The 20497-nt window shown below is 43.1% G+C and overlaps 1 protein-coding gene across 4 annotated transcripts in view; it reads right to left on the bottom strand.

Annotated features, from left to right (window-relative positions):
- The window catches only part of ACOX1 (acyl-CoA oxidase 1), a 32217-nt gene extending 12089 nt beyond the window's left edge, over window positions 1-20128 (bottom strand). Inside the window, exons 1-3 of one of the 4 annotated variants that reach the window (XM_030533958.1) lie at window positions 19911-20128; window positions 18302-18461; window positions 1708-1868 (exon numbers count right to left, since the gene is read on the bottom strand). In XM_030533958.1, coding sequence (XP_030389818.1) covers window positions 1708-1868; window positions 18302-18461; window positions 19911-20019 — 430 coding nt within the window. In that variant the 5' untranslated portion in view covers window positions 20020-20128. Of the gene's footprint in view, window positions 1-1707; window positions 1869-4708; window positions 5219-5826; window positions 5988-18301; window positions 18462-19910 lie in introns of those variants that run through there. The other 3 variants (XM_030533955.1, XM_030533957.1, XM_030533956.1) reach the window with 3 other exon arrangements.
- Between the last annotated feature and the right edge of the window lie 369 nt (window positions 20129-20497).

Below are 20497 nucleotides of genomic sequence, written 5' to 3'. Positions count from 1 at the left end.
CTGGAAATATAAAATTATTTAAAACGATACAAGTGCCAGTATTCAGGTTGTTCCAAAATTAGGCCCTTTAATTTTCAAGCACCTCCACCTTGACACTTCGCTGGTTTTGCATCAAGAAGCATATGATCAAGAAATGATCCACAATGCCACAGCTTAGCCTGATTACACTGACACTGAAATCTGAATAGCTGCAAAACAAAGTCATGTTCATTTAGCAAAACATGCTCTAAGAAGTGCTTCCATCATTATTCTCTCTCCAATGGGCTTGTATCCCACTCATCTGATAGAGCGGTTTCTCCCAAATCCATGTGAGAACACAAGCGCACATATGCTAGATTACTGAATATACTTCAGCCACTCACAGGCGGAAGGTAACAGTTCCATTAACTGCTTCCACTCCCCTCATCCCAGGTCCTCACTTCACGCAAACTGAAGGCAGCTCTATCTACCAAATGACATTCCCTGCACTGGTGTCCAGTCAATTTAACTCTAGATGTAGATGACCAGCTGAGGGACTGGCTTGATGCTCCAGAGTGGCAGATCATTATAGAACCATTGACACTACATGGGCATTTCATCAAGAGGCCTGACCCTACCCTGATGTATCCATGCACCAATTTCCAAAGTTTGTAGTTCTACCTCTGGTGTCTCCATAGCCAACTTAATATACCCTTACTGAATTGCCAGGCCACCCCACCATCACGAGCTTCAAATCTGACTGTACATAAGCATCTCATTTCAAATAACCGTGCTTTTACTACTAAAATATTTGCAAGTCAGGCTTCATTGTCTCTTGATGTCTCACTGTAGGCGAAGGATAGATCCAAGCTCACTATTCAAAACATTTTCCTGCTGACAAGTTTCAAAAACAAGTGTCTTCCAAGCAGAACATGCTCATGTGTTGTGAAGTTGTGGAACACACACGTGGTCCCCATTGGTCTTGCAAGACTTCAGCAAATGCTCACTTGTGCCTAGGGCTAGGAAACTAGGTCGTTGAAATGTGGTTGGGGAAAAAAAAAGGGAAAACATTGAGTATCTGCCACCTCTCCCTAAGCCTGTAAGCAGAGGAAAGGCAACTGTGAAACTGAGTGAAAAGTCGGTGGACAAAGGAGAAAAAACATTCAATTCTTGATGATGAAAAGGGCATGTCACAGTAGAAGAAAAAGAGGGAACTTAAAAGAGATATGTGGGTGTAGAAACTGGGGTTACCCAGGTGATCTCCAAACTATGGTCAGCCCCAAATGAAAGAACAACTGACTCCCTATTTTATCATCTCTTTCAGGCTCTGTAAAAGTCTGCACTCCTGCCTTCCAGCTGAATGCCAAGTAGAGCAACCAAACTGATCAGGGAGAAGCAGAAAAGTCGTGTGGGTGCAGAAGCTGAAATATGCTCATATCAACACACCCATAGAGTATTTTCATTAGTCTCAATCTCCCTCATTTGAGTGACAAGAAAAGTGAACATCAAATACACCCAGATATCACAATGATGGGCACATCAGAAACTCTTAGAGATCAAACATTAAACAGAGGGGTATTATGCATAGTACATGCAAACGATTTAAAATTCCAGAAAGTGTACTTTTTCCCATGGCCAGAACTGCACCTGCAGAGATTCTGGAAAGTGCATGCCATTTTCCCTGTGCAGATAAACATTTTCTGTACAGAAAAACACCTCTGTGAATATACTTGAGTGAATGTACTGTACCATGGCCCATCTCGGTCTGTGCATAACTGCCAATGATCTCCAGGTTCCAGGCAGGCATGAAGAAGCGGTCCTGCTGTTCCAGGGTTGCCTGGGTGAGGAGGGTGGGCAAGAACATGCCCAGATGGAGGTCCAGAGGCTCAGCCCGTCCATGATGAACACATCTGTGCCGAAATGCCGAGGTGTGGGAACGTGAAGGGAATATTATGGGAAGGAAGCAAGCGTGATGTTCAAGGTGAAGATTATGGGGGAAAAAAAAATTGTGTTAAGAATTTAGCATGCATATTTCAGAAAACTAAAGCACTGTCCTTTTCTCTGGTCTGTACTATAAAGAGATCTGGAATACTCAATCATACTGCAGTGCATTTTCCTCTATGCTAAGCAGGAGAGCATTTGCAAAACTCCCCTTTCTAGCTTCGGCTCCAGTTTAAAGAGGAAAATCTATTTCTGATGTAGCATATTGACTAGTGTAGGGAGTTAATACAAACCAATGAGAAAGAAGATTCTGGAAGCAAGTACACATTTGAATTTTAAATGGATAAAGGCTAGCATGAGTCAAATGTCAATGTTTTAGACTTTGCTTTGGACTTGCAAATTAGATATAAGTAGCATATATGGAGTAGAGTTCCAACTATGATCTCCTCCATCCTCCAACACAGTCTCTTTTTCTAAAATTCTGTCTGCTCTTTAGAAGCCTTCAGACAAAAAAGGACAGTGCCCTGCATAAGCAATCAGTCGAAGCTAGTGACTACAACTGCAGCTGTGTGTGAAAAAACAACATTTATCAGTCAAGGCATCACAAGAAAAGAGCCCTCATCCCGCAACCAAACGTGCTTCATTATAATGTGTACCTTCCACTTCACCTAGCCCACTCCAAATTCTATTAGACACTGGTTATCAGGTTATTTTTAGTTCTAGTTCCAGAGTCCAGAAGTCTTTGGACACCAGAAAATGTAATGTATTATTATTATTATTATTATTATTATTAACCTTTGCTAGTTTTGATACCTTTAACTAGTTAGAGAACTGTTTCAGTCCCTGACCCCCAAACCTCCCAACTGTGGTAACCTAAGCTTGTTTCTTTGTTCTGAAGTCTCACAAGATAATTCATCCAATTGGAACGTCTTGTGAGAGGTTTCACATAAGGATATTTTGGATACTTTGGAGAAAAACACATTTCCTCATCTGTTGGAAAGTAGTAGTGAAAGGGTAGGATTATTTCTCAATTGCTGACACCAGCACATAGTGAAGAAGGAAAAGCACTAGAGTGGCTGGGATGCACATACTGCAGAAGTGTTGATCCTCATGTCAACATGTCCAATACTTATATTTTACACTGTACAAATATGTAGTTTTTTGCCCAGTCATTCATAGAACGAACATTGTTTTCAGGTGACAAATTTGAGTTCCTGAAAGAGCACTGGCCTCAATTTAGAGGCTTAAAGGACCAGAATACCTGGCAGAATGGACTAGACCTTTCTCTGGACTAGACCTAGATGCACTTTACTATACACTGGCATGTTCTTTTACACACAGTTTCTTGGTAACAGCAATTCTTTCTACTTTGGCATTTCTGGTAGGGTTGCCAATTTTGGTTGGATGTATTCCTGGAGATTTTATCATGACTTAATCTTTAATTAAAGATTAATCTTTAATTCCTAGAGACTCCAGGCCAATCCCAGAGGGTTGGCAATCCTAATTTCTAGGCTTGTTATGACAATCCAAAATCCAATCTGGACTTTTGTGTGCTTTTACCTTAATACTATACAGGTGTAATGGGGGAGACTAGCATTTCTCAAATTAGGGGTCCTGATCCAAAAGGAAGTTGTGGGGGGGTGGGGTGGGGGGTGGTCACAAGACTGTTTTAAGGGAGGTGGGGGGAAAACACAATATTGCCACCCTTACTTCTGTGCTGTCTTCAGAGCTGAGTGTCAGCGCCCTGCCAGCAGCAGTGCAGAGGTAAGAGTAGCAATACCATACCATGCCACCTTTACTTCTGTGCTGCTGGGCAGCCAGAGAGCGGTGGCTGCTGACTGAGGACCCAGCTCTGCAGCCAACAATGCAGAAGGGTGGCAATACTATACCATCCATCCTTACTTCTGTGCTGCTGCTGGTGGTGGCTCTGCCGTCTGAGCTGGGCTCCCAGACAGCAGCCACTACTTTTCAGCGACCCAGCTCTGAAGGCAGAGCTGCTGCCAGCAGCAGCGAAGTAGTAAGGGTAGCAATACCATACCCCCCCACACTACAATAACCTTGTGACACCCCGCCCCCCAACTCTTTTTTGGGTCAGGAACCTACAATTACAACACTGTGAAATTTCAGATTTAAATAGCTGAAATCATGAAATTTATGATTTTTAAAATCCTATGACTGTGAAATTGACCAAAATGGACCATTAGTTTCCTAGGGCCCTAGTCATGAAGACTGAAATCATTGCTTTACACCACAACAAATACAGTACAGGTGGTGACAATACAATAGTCCCCCAACTCCACTTCATCAATGATCCTCAACCATGTGCTAGAGAGGACCTCTTGGGAGGGGAGAAAAGGCTTCCATGCACCATTCCAGACTGACACTTACTCCCAAATATAGTGTTTTAAATGAACACTCATTCACTATGAAATGGACTGAAAGCCAACTCATTTCACGTAGGCTACTGAACTTGACACCAACACCTATTAATCACTGCCATTCTGGACTGGATAAAAACTCCTACCCCATTACCTATCATGAACTTCTGAAGCCACTATAAATATCAGGCTAAAAAAATTATATTAACTAGAAGTCAGATATCATCAATGTAGCCTGTGCAATATTATTATAATTACCCAACATTCACAGCAGACATTCTTAACAGACATGTTAACAACCAGTTTTTGACATGGAAAGTGTGTTGCTCCAATATACCATCACTCCCACTAGTTGTGTTAGGTTTATCAATCAATCAATACGCTGGTTAGTCACAGAACATGGTGAACGTTACAAGCAAACTGATCCTCACCCAGGGATAGGTCAATGACACAGCATGCAAAACCAAATCACTTTTGTAGGACAGATTTGATTTAAAACTTGTAGGGGGAAGGAAATAAGATCAGCAGGCAATTGTTTATTCACAGTATATCATCCACTTGTTTCACAACTTCTAGTCTTTAGCTAGTTTGGTTTAGAGTTGGAGCCTGCAGATTTATCATAGTGATGTGAAGAATTCCATCAAGTGACTTCTTTGCATTTTCAGTTGGCATAGGTAGTAGTAACCAAAGTAACTGAGATCCAAGCTATGGATTCTGCTTTCTGGCCTCAGAAATTACAATATGCTGGGCACATTCCAGGTTTGAGTTCAGGAAGTGTAAAAAGAGAACCATTTCATTTTCTCAGCCACTGAAACTTTGCTTGCTGGGACTTATATATTTTGCAGTCTTGGACACTGTGCTGCTTAGGGAATAGGATTCCCTGGGTCCATGATCAGTTCTTGCGTTTTGATAAATTCAGAAAGTAGGAACAGGGCTTTTCCCTATAAAACAGGAACTTTCCATTAAAATATAAAGCTAAATGCAGCTATACCTAGAATAAACAGTGCTTGGGACAAGCATACCTATAACCAGTCTTTTACAAACAGGCAATGCACAACTTCACCAAGCTACATTATACCTAAAGACATATGTCTGAGTTATTTAGGCTGCTCATCAATGCATTAGCCTAACTTTGCAACTTACATACCCTAAATTCAGGAACAAATAGAACTACTGCTGACTCCTGTCAGTCCTTGGTACCATAATCAATAGAATGTTCAAGCTCCTTTGGACAAAAACCTCATCTTTTAATCTTTGTTTTAACAACTATTAAGTTTGTGAGCAAGCAAGAGGTGCATTTTTTAAAAAAAAAGTCATAATTAAAGCCATTTCCGAGTGAGACACTGTGTTGTCAACCGGTAGAAGAACTCCACTGTGGCCTTAATGGTCAACTAGCCTTTGGGGTGCGGGGTTTTTAGTTTTGTTAATTTTTTAATTTATATTTATTGTGTCCTTCACCCTTTAGATTTTAACTACAGAACATCACCACCAATTTATTAGCTGGAGTCACAGCACAGAGGTTACCCATTGGTCTCTAAAAGGAACTAACCGTGGCCCATTTCAGTCTGAGCATAGGTTCCAATTATCTGGAGTCCATAGGTCAGAGGTAGCCATTTGTCTTGCTGACCAACAGTGCATTGGTTTTGTAAGGTGTTTGTAAACATGCTGAAGTGGAGACCTAAAGGTTCAACAAAAGAGCCCAGGCAAGTTCTGCAGGAGAGAAAAAGAAGGATCAGCGTCTCAGCCTTACTTTAAGTGTGCTCCTGAAAGAGCTTTCCTCCATCTCCAGCCTCCATCTCCAGTAGACTCACTTATGCTTTCGGTGTTCATGGACTTAAAAGTCTCAACAGTAAACCTTAGACATGTAGAAATCATAAGCAGTGCTAATGGGGAATGAACCAATACCTTCTGAACAGTTCCTTCTTCCTGCAACTTTTGGTTCCTATTATATTAATCATAAAAATCTTGCTCTACTCTTGGACTCAGTGGAAGCCTGGAACTGAGGACCCTTAAAATGAGGGGTATACCATTAGTTTTAATAAATTCAGCTGTATTTCAGATATCTGGCTTTGACTGAAAACATTTAGCTTTCCTGACTCAAAGCCCAATAGAGCTGGTAACTGGAACAGTGGTGAGGCATTGGTGTCCTGTTCCAGCATGGGGTTTGCTTTAAGGAAGTGCAGTCATTCTGAACAGGCCACTATCAATTAGGAGCATTCAGGGATTAGGAAGGAAGAAGCTTCTTAAGGAATGGTCCATGCTTCTTTCAGTACAAGTGCTCTGTGTTATCTTTGTCTGCTTGCACCAGTAACAAGATCATTAACTTTTATCCTGGCAGCTGTTCTTCAATTTCAAATCAGACCATTCCAATTATGAGGCGTTTGAGGGAATGCTATAGCTGGACATCTTTACGCAAAATGCAAGGTATTATGTCACTAAACTGAATAGAACAGTAATTGAGAGATAACTGGTCTGGAGGGAAGGCAATGCAGACACATTACTATGAAAGAGAGAGGCAAGAGTACATTACATCCTAATATGCAGAATTAATTGAGACAGGACAAACAACATGCTGAAAAGTTTTAGTTCACAAGTTATATGGATAGTAAGGTGGCTACTTTCCCTTCGACATTTTGTAGAACTTACGTTTATTAAGTGCTCTTTTCATTTCTTGATCATACCAGTATCTGATCAGTTGATCCTCTAAGACTGGAATGTCCAGGATAAGCAGAAACACAGAGTGCCCTCATTTGTCCCAACCAGTGACCAGAATAAAAAGATGCACAGTGATAGAACCAGGCCATTCTCCTAGCGCACGCACGCACACGGAATGGGAAAAACTACTTGGACCCTGACAGATTTCATTTTGATGTTAGTTTCATATCAGCAAAGTAAATATTTCTCTCTCAATTAGGGCTTGTCTATACAGTGGTTTAATCCATAGCTTTGAGTTAATCTGCTTCGAAAACGCTTGCATACACGCAATGCAATTCATTGTAGTGCACCAACTCCACATGTTTTGGGAACTCTGAAGTTCTCTTTCAAAGTGAACTAACTTTGTTACAAAGTGAGTTCGTCTGGTCTGCTGTTCATGTGCATGCAATGCTGCTGCAAACTATTTGAACAGTCTTACAAACGGCTATCCCAAGCAGCTTTGTGGGAGACCATTACTGACCTGTTTACCCTCCTCTGCTCTACGGTCAAGTTGACTGGATGTTCCCTCCCCTGTTTATAAGCTGGCACATAGTCAGATATTATCCATACACTTCTGGATTCCAGTTTATAAGAACAGCTGTGATAATACTCCAGAAACCCTACAACATGCCTTGAGCAGCTGCTTGGAGCCACGCTGACACACTGGATCTTATTGTCATCTGGGGAGAAGCATTGATGCGGGAAACTCTTGTGGCCAACCACTGGAATAAAGACCTTTTTATGGACATTGTTAGGCAGATGCCTGTAAGGGGCCATAACCAGAATGCCTAACACTGCCAGATATAGGTACTCCTGAGCTGTTTGCACTTTATTAAAATGAGGGACAACAGTAAAAAGAAATCTGGCAGGTGACATGCAACCTGTATTTTTTGAGGAGCTGGACAGGATTTTACATACCTACATGCCATGCAACCCAGGAAGCTTCATAACTGATTCATAATTAAAAGCCATTTTGTTTCAGGCTCCAGCTCAGACATAAGGGGTTATGAATGTCCATCATCTGCAATGTCTACAGCCTTACAGTCATCTGCTGGTACCACCACTAGTGCTACAACTAAACATATGTCAGACAGTAAATTACCTGTATATATAAAAACAGTCTTTATTACTCAGTAAAACCACAAATTAGTTTGTAGTCAGGACCAGCAAGATTCCATTGCTGAAAATATTGATTCTTTCATTTGTGCAACAAATTCTCCCTTTTGTCTTGTTCAGAACAAACATTTCATTGACATAGTTCAATCATTACCACCAGGCTACACTACACCCGGCAGGGCAGACATTGCCGGAAGGATGCGGGAGAAAGTGTCTGAGAAGGAAACTGAACAGTGTGCAAAAAAACACTGATGGGAAATTCGTTAATCTGAGTCACGATCGGTGGCAGTGCTCCTGTAATATGTGCTTGTGTCACAACAGGAGATGGCGTTGTCTAGCTTACAAAAACAACTGATACAGCAGAATACTTAAAGTAGCAGTAGTAAAAGCTATAACAAACTGAACAAATATTCAAGAGTCAAGAATATATCTTTGTCACCAACAACGCTGTAAGTGCAGCAAAGATGAGACGATACACAGAGATAAGGAAGGGAACCTAAAAACTTGCAACATATGGGTGCAGTGCTCATTTGATGCATCTTTTAGCCAAAGACTTAAGTATAACTCCAGGAATAAAGGAAAATGTTACAGAAATTGAAAAATAATTCCATAATAACCACCTTGCTTCAGCTTCACTGAAGAGAGCAGGAGGATCCAAACTAATTCTCCCCCAGGACATATGATGGAATTCAGTAGTTGAGTTATTTATTAAGAACTAGCCTACTGGGCTGACAATTTGTGATGAAAATCATAATAGAATAGATGGAACTATCCCAAGCAACGTAGTCAAACTTTAGTTTAACGCCCACCTCAACTTCTAGTACAGTACTGATCTGTGTGATGGCTCATTGTGTACAAGCTGAAGTCCAGCTGTGGGACCTGAACCCACGATTTCATAGGCCAGAAAGGAAAGAGTAACCAAAATGAGCAACGTGGACACTGCTTAGACGACAGGACTTGTTTTCTTGCTGGAAGTTAATGCCACCTCCAACTCCTTTCACAAAGAAAAATTTTACTGTATATAGAAACCATCTTAAGTTCTACCCACAGAAGTGAGAACACTGATATACACTCGGGCTTTTTGCTTGAATATCACAGGTTGCAAATGAAGACAAGACTCTTTGTTAGAGCCCCCAGAAGGCAGGGTGGGAGGAAGAGATGTAAGATTATTTCTCTCTCACTGTTTGGTAATGTAGATCTTTTCAAATTTCAAAGCAACCAGTGACAACCCACATGGCACGACTATGGTATCTTACCACAGCTTATTAATCTCCATATATGGGAACAAAGTATGTTATAAGCAAGGCCCTGTGTTTCCTGGGATTCCACAGTCAGTGAAATCCATCCTCTCACCCCCACTGCAGAACTCAGTTACAGACTTTTAGTTTTTACTTTAAAAAAATCCTCAACTTTTCTAGCCCTTTGGATTGGAGATAACCTTCTGAATGACTTAGTTCAGTGACTTCCTCAGCCTACAAACAGCTTGAAGTAATAGGACTGCAGTTTGACCTGCTTCCATTGATCTCAGTATGATGTTAATTCTGAAATTTGAAGGGCCAGTGCAATGAACTGTTTTGCGAAGAATACTAACAGAAAAATCCAAGTGACGTACCTATCCACCATTGCTGAATATAGTGGTGGACACTGGGACACTACTATGCATAGTAACCGGGGGCCCTGCCATAGTATTAAGGTTCTGTATGTTGCAAAATGTTCTGAATCTTAATGGTAAGCATGATGCATGCAGAAAGAAGACACCAAAGAGAGAGAGAGAACGAACACACACACACACACACATATAAATACACGGTCTTCTATCTCTTCCCTCCCCCGCCCCGTCTCCTTTTCCACTCTGGATAAGTTTCTCCCATCAGTTCTGGTTGTCTCCATTCACTCACTCCCAGTTTCCTGCATATCATCAAGATTAAATGGCCTCTGATCTGGGTCTGCAAGACACCTTCTTTTCTAAAAGCTCTCCAGTATTCATTTGTTCTGTTTAGCATTGAATGCACCTTCTCTGTGTAGTAAAGACTTGTCCCTTTGGTGTAAGCGCTTCAGGACAACAAATCATTTGTTAGACATGCATTACTCATTGTACAGGATTAGCCACAGACGGGATTATGTAAAATAGTATAATGTTAATAATGGAAAGAGAAAGCCCTGAGTTCAGTAAACTTTTGATCAAGACATTCTGTACATCTGAATGGAAATTCTAGAGAGTTTTAAAATATGTTCAATACTTATAGATTTCTCCATGCAGGGCAGATTAAAAACAATAAAAATCATTTTTTAATTTTAAATTAAATACAGATTTAGAAAACAATTTAAATTTTAATTATGACAACCTATGTTAAGGCCTAAACTTACTCAATCTATTAAAATAATTTTAATTAATTTGAAAAATACTAAGCAGTGCATGTTTGTTGCTGTTATAAAGAAAGTCAAACCACTGAACTGGTGGAAGTCACTGGCTAAGTAACTGAAATCAAGAGTTTGTTGAAGCACTAAACTTGCTTTTGAAAGCACTAGTCTCTTCTGCAGATGCAGAGAGAATATTTTCTTCATTTAGGTTATTCAACTAGGCTGGTTCAATGACTAGTTCATTCAAAATTAAGGAATCAGAGAGTTGAAAAAGAAGGAAAGTGTGTTTTCCTCTTCCAATATATTAACAAAAAACTAGGTGGGAAGACGAGATCTACTAGTTTGAAAATCTCAAAGGACAGAGTAATTAGAAACAAATCAGTTTATTTCACCAACTACAGATCATACTGATTTACTAAAGTTAGTTTTAAATGCAAAAATATGCTTTGTTCATTTTTTTCATCTTTATCAGAAAGCTTTATTAGTTAAAGAAAACTAAAACTTTAAAATGTTTTTTATATATTTAAGTGAATTTGAATTTCCATCCAAACAGAGCTTGATACAAATAAGCAAAAATTAATCATCTAGTAGAAAATGGTAAATCATTCATTCCTTATTTAAAATAATAAAACTGTACAAATTAGGACTTTGAATAAATGTAAGATAACTTATACAATTGCTTAAATAAATGTCTGTAGATATAGTGTATCTTCCTGCTTAGTTTAAAAAAACAAAACAAAACAAACCCCAAATCCCACACCTACCAAATTTAGTTCAAAGACTATTTATTTGCAAGTCAACATCAAAACAGAAGAGTAAGACTGGAAGGGACCACGAGAGGTCATCTAGTCTAGTCCCCTGCACTCAGGGCAGCACCAATAACTAGACTGTAACTTGACAGGTGGTTGTCTAACCTTTTCTTTAAAACAGCCAATGACTGCGGTTCCACAACCTCCCTAGGCAATTTGTTCCAGTGCTTAACTACCCTGACACTTAGGAAGTTTTTCCGAATGTCCAACTCACCCCTCCCTTGCTGCAATTTAAATCCATTGCTTCTTGTCCTACTCTCAGAGGTTAATTAGAACAATTTTTCACTCTCATAGGTCATGTTTTCTAGACCTTTAATCATTTTTGTTCTTCTCCTTGTGGACAAATTGGAGAAAGTCAAATTTTTCTGAAATGTGGTGTCCAGAACTGAACACAATACTCCAGCTGAGGCCTTATCAGCACAGAGTAGAGTGGAAGAATTATTTCTCCTGTGTCGCTTACAACACTCCTGCTGATACATCCCTTAATGATGTTTGCTTTTTTTGCAACAGTGTTACACTGTTTACTCACATTGAGCTACTATAACCCACTCAGATACTTTTCTGCAGTACTCCTTCCTAGGCAGTCATTTCTCTTTTTGTATGTGTGCAACTGATTGTTCCGTCCTAAGTGGAGTGCTTTGTATTTGTCCTTATTGAATTTCATTCTATATACATCACACTATTTATCCAGTTTGTCCAGGTCATTCTGAATTTCAATCCTATCCTCCAAAGCAGCTGCAATCCCTCCAAGCTTGGGCTCATCCACAAACTTTGTAAGTGTACTCTCTATGCCATTATCTAAATCATTTAAGATGTTGAACAGAACCAGATTCCACTCAAAATATGCTCTTCCAGCTTGAATGTGAACCACTGATGATTACTCTAAGAATGGTTTTCCAGCCAGTTATGCATCCACCTTATAGTAGCTCCATGTAGGCTAGTTTTCCCTAGTTTGTTTATGGGAAAGTCATGAGAGCGAGTATCAAAAGCCTTATTAAAGTCGAGATAATACCACATCTACCACTTCCTCCTCAGTAACAAGGCTTGTTACCTTGTCAGTGGTTATCAAACAATAAAAGTCAAACTTTCTCTAGGAAAATAACTGTGTAAATGCAAAAAATCAATTTAAATCAAGGTTTCCTGCTTGCTGATCTAAATCATGAATAAACTGGGCGATGTTAAGTTATTTTTATTCCAATCAATGCACCTGGCTCTACGGGTATGTCTACACTGCAGTGTAAGCTTGTGCTTGAGCCTGAGTTTAAGCCTAAGCCTCTCTTCCGCTTGCATCTACAATACAATTGTGCTAACCCAGGGCTCAGAATCAGGGTCCCAGGATCTTGCAGGGCACGAGCTTAAGTTAAGCTGGAACCCAGGGTATGAGCCCTATTGCTTTGCAGCATAGAAGCTGTGACAGATTTCTGTTAGCCTAATCACCCGATGCCCTGGGCAGATTGGTGAGGCAGCAGGATCTTTAGGGGAGGAGATGATGGAGCACACCAAGTGTCTAAGTTTTAAAGCTTTATTAATAAAACAGCAGTGAGTGTTGGGACTGCTCCCACGTCACTCAAAGGAAGCAAGAAAGCGTTAGTACCCCAGCCCTAACCCATTTTCATCACACGTATGACCTGAGGCTGGCCAAGACTGGGTGAAATGTAAGAAGAGGGGGAGGGGTGGACGGGAGTTCTTGTCCCGGGCACGGGTCGTCCAGCATCCGCTGTGATCTCTGACTTGCTTTGGCTCTTGGGAGGGTTTTTAAGACCTGGGTTATTTTGGGGGTGTTTTTGTTTTAGGGCCCTCTGTTCCTGGTGCTCTTTGTACCAATTCAAACCGGTTTGCTGTGGCCTCCTCGGCATTCCCAAAACACATGGACTCCAGAGACTTTGTCTGCCCCGTTGGCCTTTGCCGTCTCATTTCCTCTCACTGTCTTTAATGCAGTCTCTGCAGCACTGCTCCACTTAGTTCTCCTCTTCTCATCGCTGGGCAGCTGATGACCTTGGACCGGGACCAGCGTTTTATCTTCAAACAGAACTAGCTGAGGTTTTGAGTTACCCCATTGTCTGCTCTCTTCCTCCTTCCCCCTTTTGGCTTCTCGCAACCTTCAAAGGATTCCTCCACTCCACTCACACCTTTGACCCACCCTGAAATGCCTTGTGATCACGTTAGCAACATACAATGCTGCTTTGCCTCCTCATGGGAGGCTCTGAGGGATTGAGTCCTTGCGCCTGTGATAGTCCCCCCGCCTTGACCCCCTCACAACAAAATGTTGATTCGGGGTCATTTCGGTTTCCACCCTCCCTCTGATACAATGGCTAGGGTTACTGTTGGCCTTCTACATAAACAGCAATATAGCACAAACATACTACAGATTTGTTGGGTTAAATATTATTGGAGCTGGAAGCACATTGAATCCCAAGTTAGTTGGTTCCCGGCCTCAATTATGGTCTTAATCAGTCCCTCTACGGTATCCCGCATGTGGAGGGCCAGTTCGGCAGTATGTCTGAGGGCAGCAGGTGGCCACCGTCAGGTGAGTGAGATCCACACTTAGGACCAGTCCATGGCCTTTTCCAATTGTTCCAAACTCTCGTTTCTCGTGGCCCCCTGCATAAGGAGCCCACTATGGTCTGCCTTTTCCATGGGGGAGAAGGACAACGTATGCCTGAGGAAGGCAAGTCGAAGGGTGGCTTCCCCCGGTACAATTGGGAAGGAAGGCTGGGATCTGAAAGCGTGTCAAGGGAAGGTAAATGTCTAAAGCTTCCAAGGTGGCATTCAGGAGGATCCAATGTTGTGTAGCTCCCTCTCATTTAGTGGCGGGTAACATCAGCCCCCACCGCTGCTGGAGGGAAATGTGGAGGTGTTTTCCAAGAACTGTTTCCTGAAGATTAGGAGCTAAGCAGAGGAGGCTACAATTTAGGAGGGGTGCTGCAAATTGTTCGGAGCAGGTAATAATTATCTCCCCATGCTGGCGGGTCATGTGTGTGGATGAGTGAGTAACATGTGTGATATACCACCATTGGGGACTGTGGGGATTAGGTTGAACTTTACACCATCCAGGGACTAACACTGCAACCACATCCCAATGCCAGCTGTCAATGTGAAGCACTGACTCAGATGGCATGTTAAACTCTTCTGTGCCATTGAATACCTCTCCGAGTACCCTCCCATCGGTAGTCCACTTGAGCCATCTGTTTCAAATTTTTCTCTCTCAGTGGAACCGTAAACACTGGCAGTATGGATGGTGGTTTTCCTCCTTCAGAGATAGGGGTCATTGTTCCCAAGTGGATGCAAACTTTTTGGGAGGGGGGTTTAGGTGGTGATGGGACGTACTGTTGTCCCACCGGGTGTTGCCTGGGGACGTGCGGGGCCCTTCTGGGTTGATCCTGGTGGAGAGGGACACGTAAGGCTGGGGGACCTGAGGCTCTCAGCAGAGGGCTGCCCCTGGAAAAATACCCAGGTTAATATATGATGCCACATTTTCAGGATGCTAAGCCACAATTGCCCCCATCCCACTGCTTGACTCGGGTCCCGGGATTCAGCTGAAAGTATCCCACAATTCCAAGAAACAACTTCTTAATCCTCTCTCTAGCTCAACAATCTGGAATCCAGATTGAAAATGGAACCACTCCCCTTTGTAAACGGCTCAGGTCATGTTAACCCATTCTCTTCTGATCACCGATCTGCAAGCACTGTATCAGCGAGGCTCCTGGGTTTGCAATGGAGAGAGAACCATCAAACCTTTTGCAAAGTCAGCTGCTTCCTGGTAACATGCAGGGAGGGGAGTAAAGTTTTCCCACAGTGCGCCGGAGAGCTAGAGCAGCCACATTTCTGGGGGTGGGGGAGGCTAGGGATGCTGGGATATGTTTACTCTGACTTGAGTCTGCACATTGCAGTGTGGATGCCAGAGCTCTACGTTAGGAAAGTTAACATAGGGTTAAAATACAATGTAAACATGCAAGCCCAGGATTCCCTAACATAGAGCAGCTGACTCAGTTCCCCTAATCCTGGGCATTCAAGTTTGATGACTGAGCCTGGTTTCTCTCCATACTGAATGTATGCAGTGTAGTTGTAGCCATGCTGGTTCCAGAACATCCAGAGACACTATGCAGGTCTTGAAATGCACCCTCTCCATTCTCTGATTCCCCGAAGGGATTTAATACTCTCTAAGACTTAACAGATGTTCATTAAGCATATTTAAAAGTATTTTCCAATTGCTTGTTAGTCAATCAGTTCTTCCCACCTTCCCAGCATGATGATGAAGGTCGTTCAACAAAGGGTAGTCACATACCAAAGTCCAAGGTTCAAAGTTCTGTCATTTTGTTTGTTTTTTAAAAAGTTCCTGTAGGCTACATAAGCTACTGAAAGGAATTTGCTCAAATTTTCAAGAACGATTCCCACGTGGACAGAACATTTCAACCCAGAAACTGACTTTTTTTTTTTGAACATTTAGTGTGAAAACAAGATTTGTTACAAAAATATTTCAACTTCCATAACAGAGTCTGACTGGTAACCATAAAAACACTTTGCACTTAGCTTTTGTCTATGTGAGGAAGCTATTACAAAATAAGTTAAGGTGTGAACTGAAAGCACAACAGCTATTTCACTCTAACTCCCTGTGTGGATAAGCCCGTAGATAAAGGACTACAAACTATTTCCACAATTTTAGTGAAGCCTCACCATACCCCTGGTGAAGTATTATTCCCATCTGACAGATAAGGAAAATGAAGCAAAAAGTGAAAAGTTGCCCAAAATTATGCAGCAATTCAGTAACGGAGTCTTATGCTACTAGCCCTTGTACATAACTTAGGTACATGACAAATGGAGGATACTCAAATACAAACACTCACCTCTAGCCAGAAATCAAGTGAGCAATGACTGAACTTTGTTCCATTTTGCCTCAAGTATAGTTACATATTATCTTTGATTAAGGGAAAAAAAATTTTGCTCAGCACAAATTTCAACCTCTGTTCCCATTTTGTCAGTTGTAAAGCAAGTGAAATCGTCCCCTTAATTTCTTCTGCATATTAACTCAATACCAAAATCCTCCTGTATATTAGTATATTATGTTAAACAATTTAAACACAAAGAGTAGAAGGAAACTCAGTTACAGTTTCCACATAAATCCCTACTTCAATATAAAGTACAGTACTATATGTATGTGTTACTGCATATGCTAAGTTTTCTGCATTAATTATGTGTGACATATGAAGAAGCTAAGGCTGTTGCCAGAACGATAACTTTGGACTTTCTGAATTTTGCAGTTAGAGCCTGATACACACCCATTTGAATTTATGGTCTGATTGCAGTGGAATTTAGATCAAGTCCTATATTGTCATCCATAACACTGCAACAACATAGGATTGTTAGTGCAAACACCACCCCCACTCTGAATTTCCTCACTGGAAGTATTACAATGTTTTGTACAATTCAGAAAAATATACAAAAAGGGCTATTTTACAAGAGAGAAAATGGGAACTGCTATGTACAAATAACTAAATTATATTCCATATATAAAATACCAAATAGTCTTATTCATTTATGTTAGAGTAATTCACTTGACCCGAAATAAATCTATAAATCCAAGTCTGTATATCAAAGACCAAATGTATTCTGTTACACATGTAGCTGAGAATACGCCTTCAATTTCTGTAAAAATAGTTTTAGCGGCTGTTCCCAATGTACAGTATTTACATTGCAAAAAATCATTAAAATTTGCTCCCAAGGCCACTAGATCTACTTGCCTACTCTTTTTCCATAAGAATAATTGAGAAGTGATATTTTACTCCATTGGGAAAAAAAAAGCCTCATTCAGGACAAGTGAGTTAGAGTTTACCATACAGCATCTGTAAGTTTTCTAATCAACAATGAATTTGAATATACATTAAAAAAGATATAGAATCACAGACTATCAGGGTTGGAAGGGACCTCAGGAGGTCATCTAGTCCAACCTCCTGCTCAAAACAGCCCCAAATCACTAAATGGCCCCCCTCAAGAACTGAACTCACAACCCTGAGTTTAGCAGGCCAATGCTCAAACCACTGAGCTATCCCTTCCCCCAATATATATTCAGTACAATTCGAAAAGAATCACTTTCCAGAACAACTATGTCAAGAGATTTAGAATCCCTGATTTATCTTGGGAACTACAACCATTTTTGATGGGACAGTGAATCTTAATCAATTTGGTCTATCTGTCCAATCCAGTGTTTCCTTGGATTTCAATAGAAGTTTGACTGAGCCCTTAGTAGGTACAGTCAGATGCATATTTGTTTATTTAAATAAATACATCTCCAGGTACACTCATGCCTCTGTGCCGAGGTATTTAACTTTGCAGTCACTTTTTGAAGAAATTAACAGAAAGCTATGTCAGACATCGATTTCTCAACTAAGTTTCTTAAACTGCGTCAAAGGTGCTTAACCATTTTTAGAGCTAAGTTCATGGCAAGTTTGACAGCTGAATTAGAGTCTAAAACTTTTTTCCCCAACTTTGGGTAATACAAAAAATATAAGAGATCAGCTAAATGAAAGGTCAGACTTTAATTCTTTGGGCTAAAAGGAAACATTTCAAACCCAAAAGCATTGTTTTGTCTGAAAATTGTCTTAGGACCTCTTCAACAATGACAATACAATAGCTCTATTTACAAAGTTAAGTAATCAGCTTCACAGAAGTATATTAGAGACAATGATCTCATTTACCCCATTAACTAAAACAGTCAAAATATTTAATTCCTTATGGTTAATTTAGAATGACTAAGTACCAGATTTTCATCTTAAGGGAAATGTTTACTATCTTTGGCATTACAGAAGATTTGATCATTGCTAGGTTTATAATAAAGGAGTCTGAGGAAATGATGGACACTGTAGTCAATAGATTTGATCCCTAGGGAATTAGGGCCTGTGTCAAAGACCACTGAAGTCAAGACATGGGGGCTTTGGCTCAGGTTCCTAGTGTGCTTTAAAAATTTGAAGAAAAAAAAAAAAGCTCTGATTTCATTGATGATGCAGAAGAATTTTCTTCCGGCATCTGCTTTGCATCAGAGTCAGGTACCTTTTAAACCAGCAGATTTCATCAGGATCTGCAATCCCATACTTTCGTAGCTTCACCACCATCAGGGCACTCTTCCTGATGGCCTCCTCATAGCGCTGGCTGCGGGAGAGGAAATTCAAATCCTCATGCTGGAAGTCTGGATCATTCAGAACTAAGGCTTCTGAGGGCACAAGGGAAGAACAGAAAAGGAATGAATGATCAAGAGATCAAAATAGTCATCCCATGAGGAAGGGTAAAACTATAAGGATTGTTATGCCCAGCCTTGAAATCCTAAAATCTGAAACAAGTTCAGGTGCATTTGCTAGTCAAATTACTTCTTGCCATTTTCACATTAAGCGCATGTTCAAGTACCTTTTAGTCCGTAATTCACAGGTATGGCACCACAGGGCACTAAGGTACTCATATGGTTCCCGTTATTGTAGTGTATCTAGCCTTGTAGCACCCGTTAGGTAGAGAAGTGCTACATTAGCCACATTTTACAAGTGGAGAACTGAGGCACAGAGAGACTAAAAGTCTTGCTCAAGGTCACGCAGGAAGTCTGTGGCAGAACAAGGAAACAAACCTGGTCCTAGGCTAGTACTCTAACCACTGGACCATCCTTTCCCACAGTCTCATATGGGGCCCCTGGGTATAAAGCAGGGGCAGGAAGCAGTATCAAGCACCTACCTATGAGGATCTTGCCTTATCTAGGGACAGAAAATGGAAGATTTCCCCACATGTGGCATCCAACTTACCTGGCAGGAAGAAGGGCAATACTACAACCCCCCCCTCCCAACTGAGCTCCCTGGGGCAGTACACACACAGGAATGGGAGCACCCCAGGATCCAGTGGGGAGTCTTAAACTGGGCACAGAGAGGGGTAGGGGAGTACCCCAACATGAGGAGGAAGGTCCCCTCACAGCCCGTGGGGGAGGGGCGCCGGGGGCAGCTCTGCCCCATGAGGAGAGGGGGGTCCCCTCACAGCCCGTGGTGGAGGGGTGCCGGGGGTGGGGTCCCCTCACAGCCCGTGGGGGAGGGGCGCCGGGGGCAGCTCCGCCCCATGAGGAGAGGGGGGTCCTCTCACAGCCCGTGGGGGAGGGGTGCCGGGGGTGGGGTCCCCTCAGAGCCTGTGGGGGAGGGGCCCCGGGGGCAGCTCCGCCCCATGAGGAGAGGGGGGTCCTCTTACAGTCCGTGGGGGAGGGGCGCCGGGGGCGGCTCCGCCCCGTGAGGAGAGGGGCCCCCCTCACAGCCCCTGGGGGAGGGGCGCCGGGGGGTCCCCTCACAGCCCCTGGGGGAGGGGCGCCGGGGGCAGCTCCGCCCCGTGAGGAGGGGGGTCCCCTCACAGCCCGTGGGGGAGGGGTGCCGGGGGTGGGGCCCCCTCACAGCCCGTGGGGGAGGGGCGCCGGGGGCGGCTCCGCCCCGTGAGGAGGGGGGGTCCTCTCACAGCCCGTGGGGGAGGGGTGCCGGGGGTGGGGCCCCCTCACAGCCCGTGGGGGAGGGGCGCCGGGGGCGGCTCCGCCCCGTGAGGAGGGGGGGTCCCCTCACAGCTCCTGGGGGAGGGGCGCCGGGGGCGGCTCCGCCCCGTGAGGAGGGGGGGTCCCCTCACAGCCCGTGGGGGCTCAGGCGCTCACCGATCTCCTTGCGGCGCTGGGTCCGCTCGGCGCCCCCATCCAGGATGTGGGTGAGGAGCTCGGGGTTGAAGGAGGCCGAGTCACGCTCCCTGCGCAGATCCTCGTTCATTGCGATGGCGGCAGCTCCCCGACTCCGTGACCCCCTCCCTGCTGGCACAGCCAGACTGAGCCGCAGCGCCTGGAGCAGCCGGGAATCAGCGAGCCGCGCTCCCACCCCCGCTCCTTGCGTAGTACGTGGGAGGGCGCCGACCCGAAGAGAAGCGATTGGCGTGCGGCTCCGTCACTCACCACGCGCGCATGCGCAAGAGCCTGCTGGGTGACTGCGTTGTAGCCTAGTGCTAAACTAACTCTTTGCAGGGGGCGGGGCCGGCGTTCATTGGCTGGTGTGATCAGGGAGAGCAAACTTCTGCCCCAGCAGTTCCATCACCCCTAGCGCAAGGTGCAAAGGTGGAGTGGGGCTCTGGCCAAGCAGCAGGTCAGGCAGCGCTTAATTTGTGCCAGGGCTGGGCCCTGGCTCTGGGTTTGCTGTATCGGTTATGAAAGAAAATAATTGCTTGAGCTCCAGCACCTCTTTCCTTACAAGTTAA

The sequence above is a fragment of the Gopherus evgoodei genome, chromosome 15 (assembly GCF_007399415.2).
Source record: "Gopherus evgoodei ecotype Sinaloan lineage chromosome 15, rGopEvg1_v1.p, whole genome shotgun sequence".
In the NCBI taxonomy this organism is placed as follows: Eukaryota; Metazoa; Chordata; order Testudines; family Testudinidae; genus Gopherus; species Gopherus evgoodei.
This window is presented reverse-complemented; position numbering and strand designations above follow the sequence as displayed.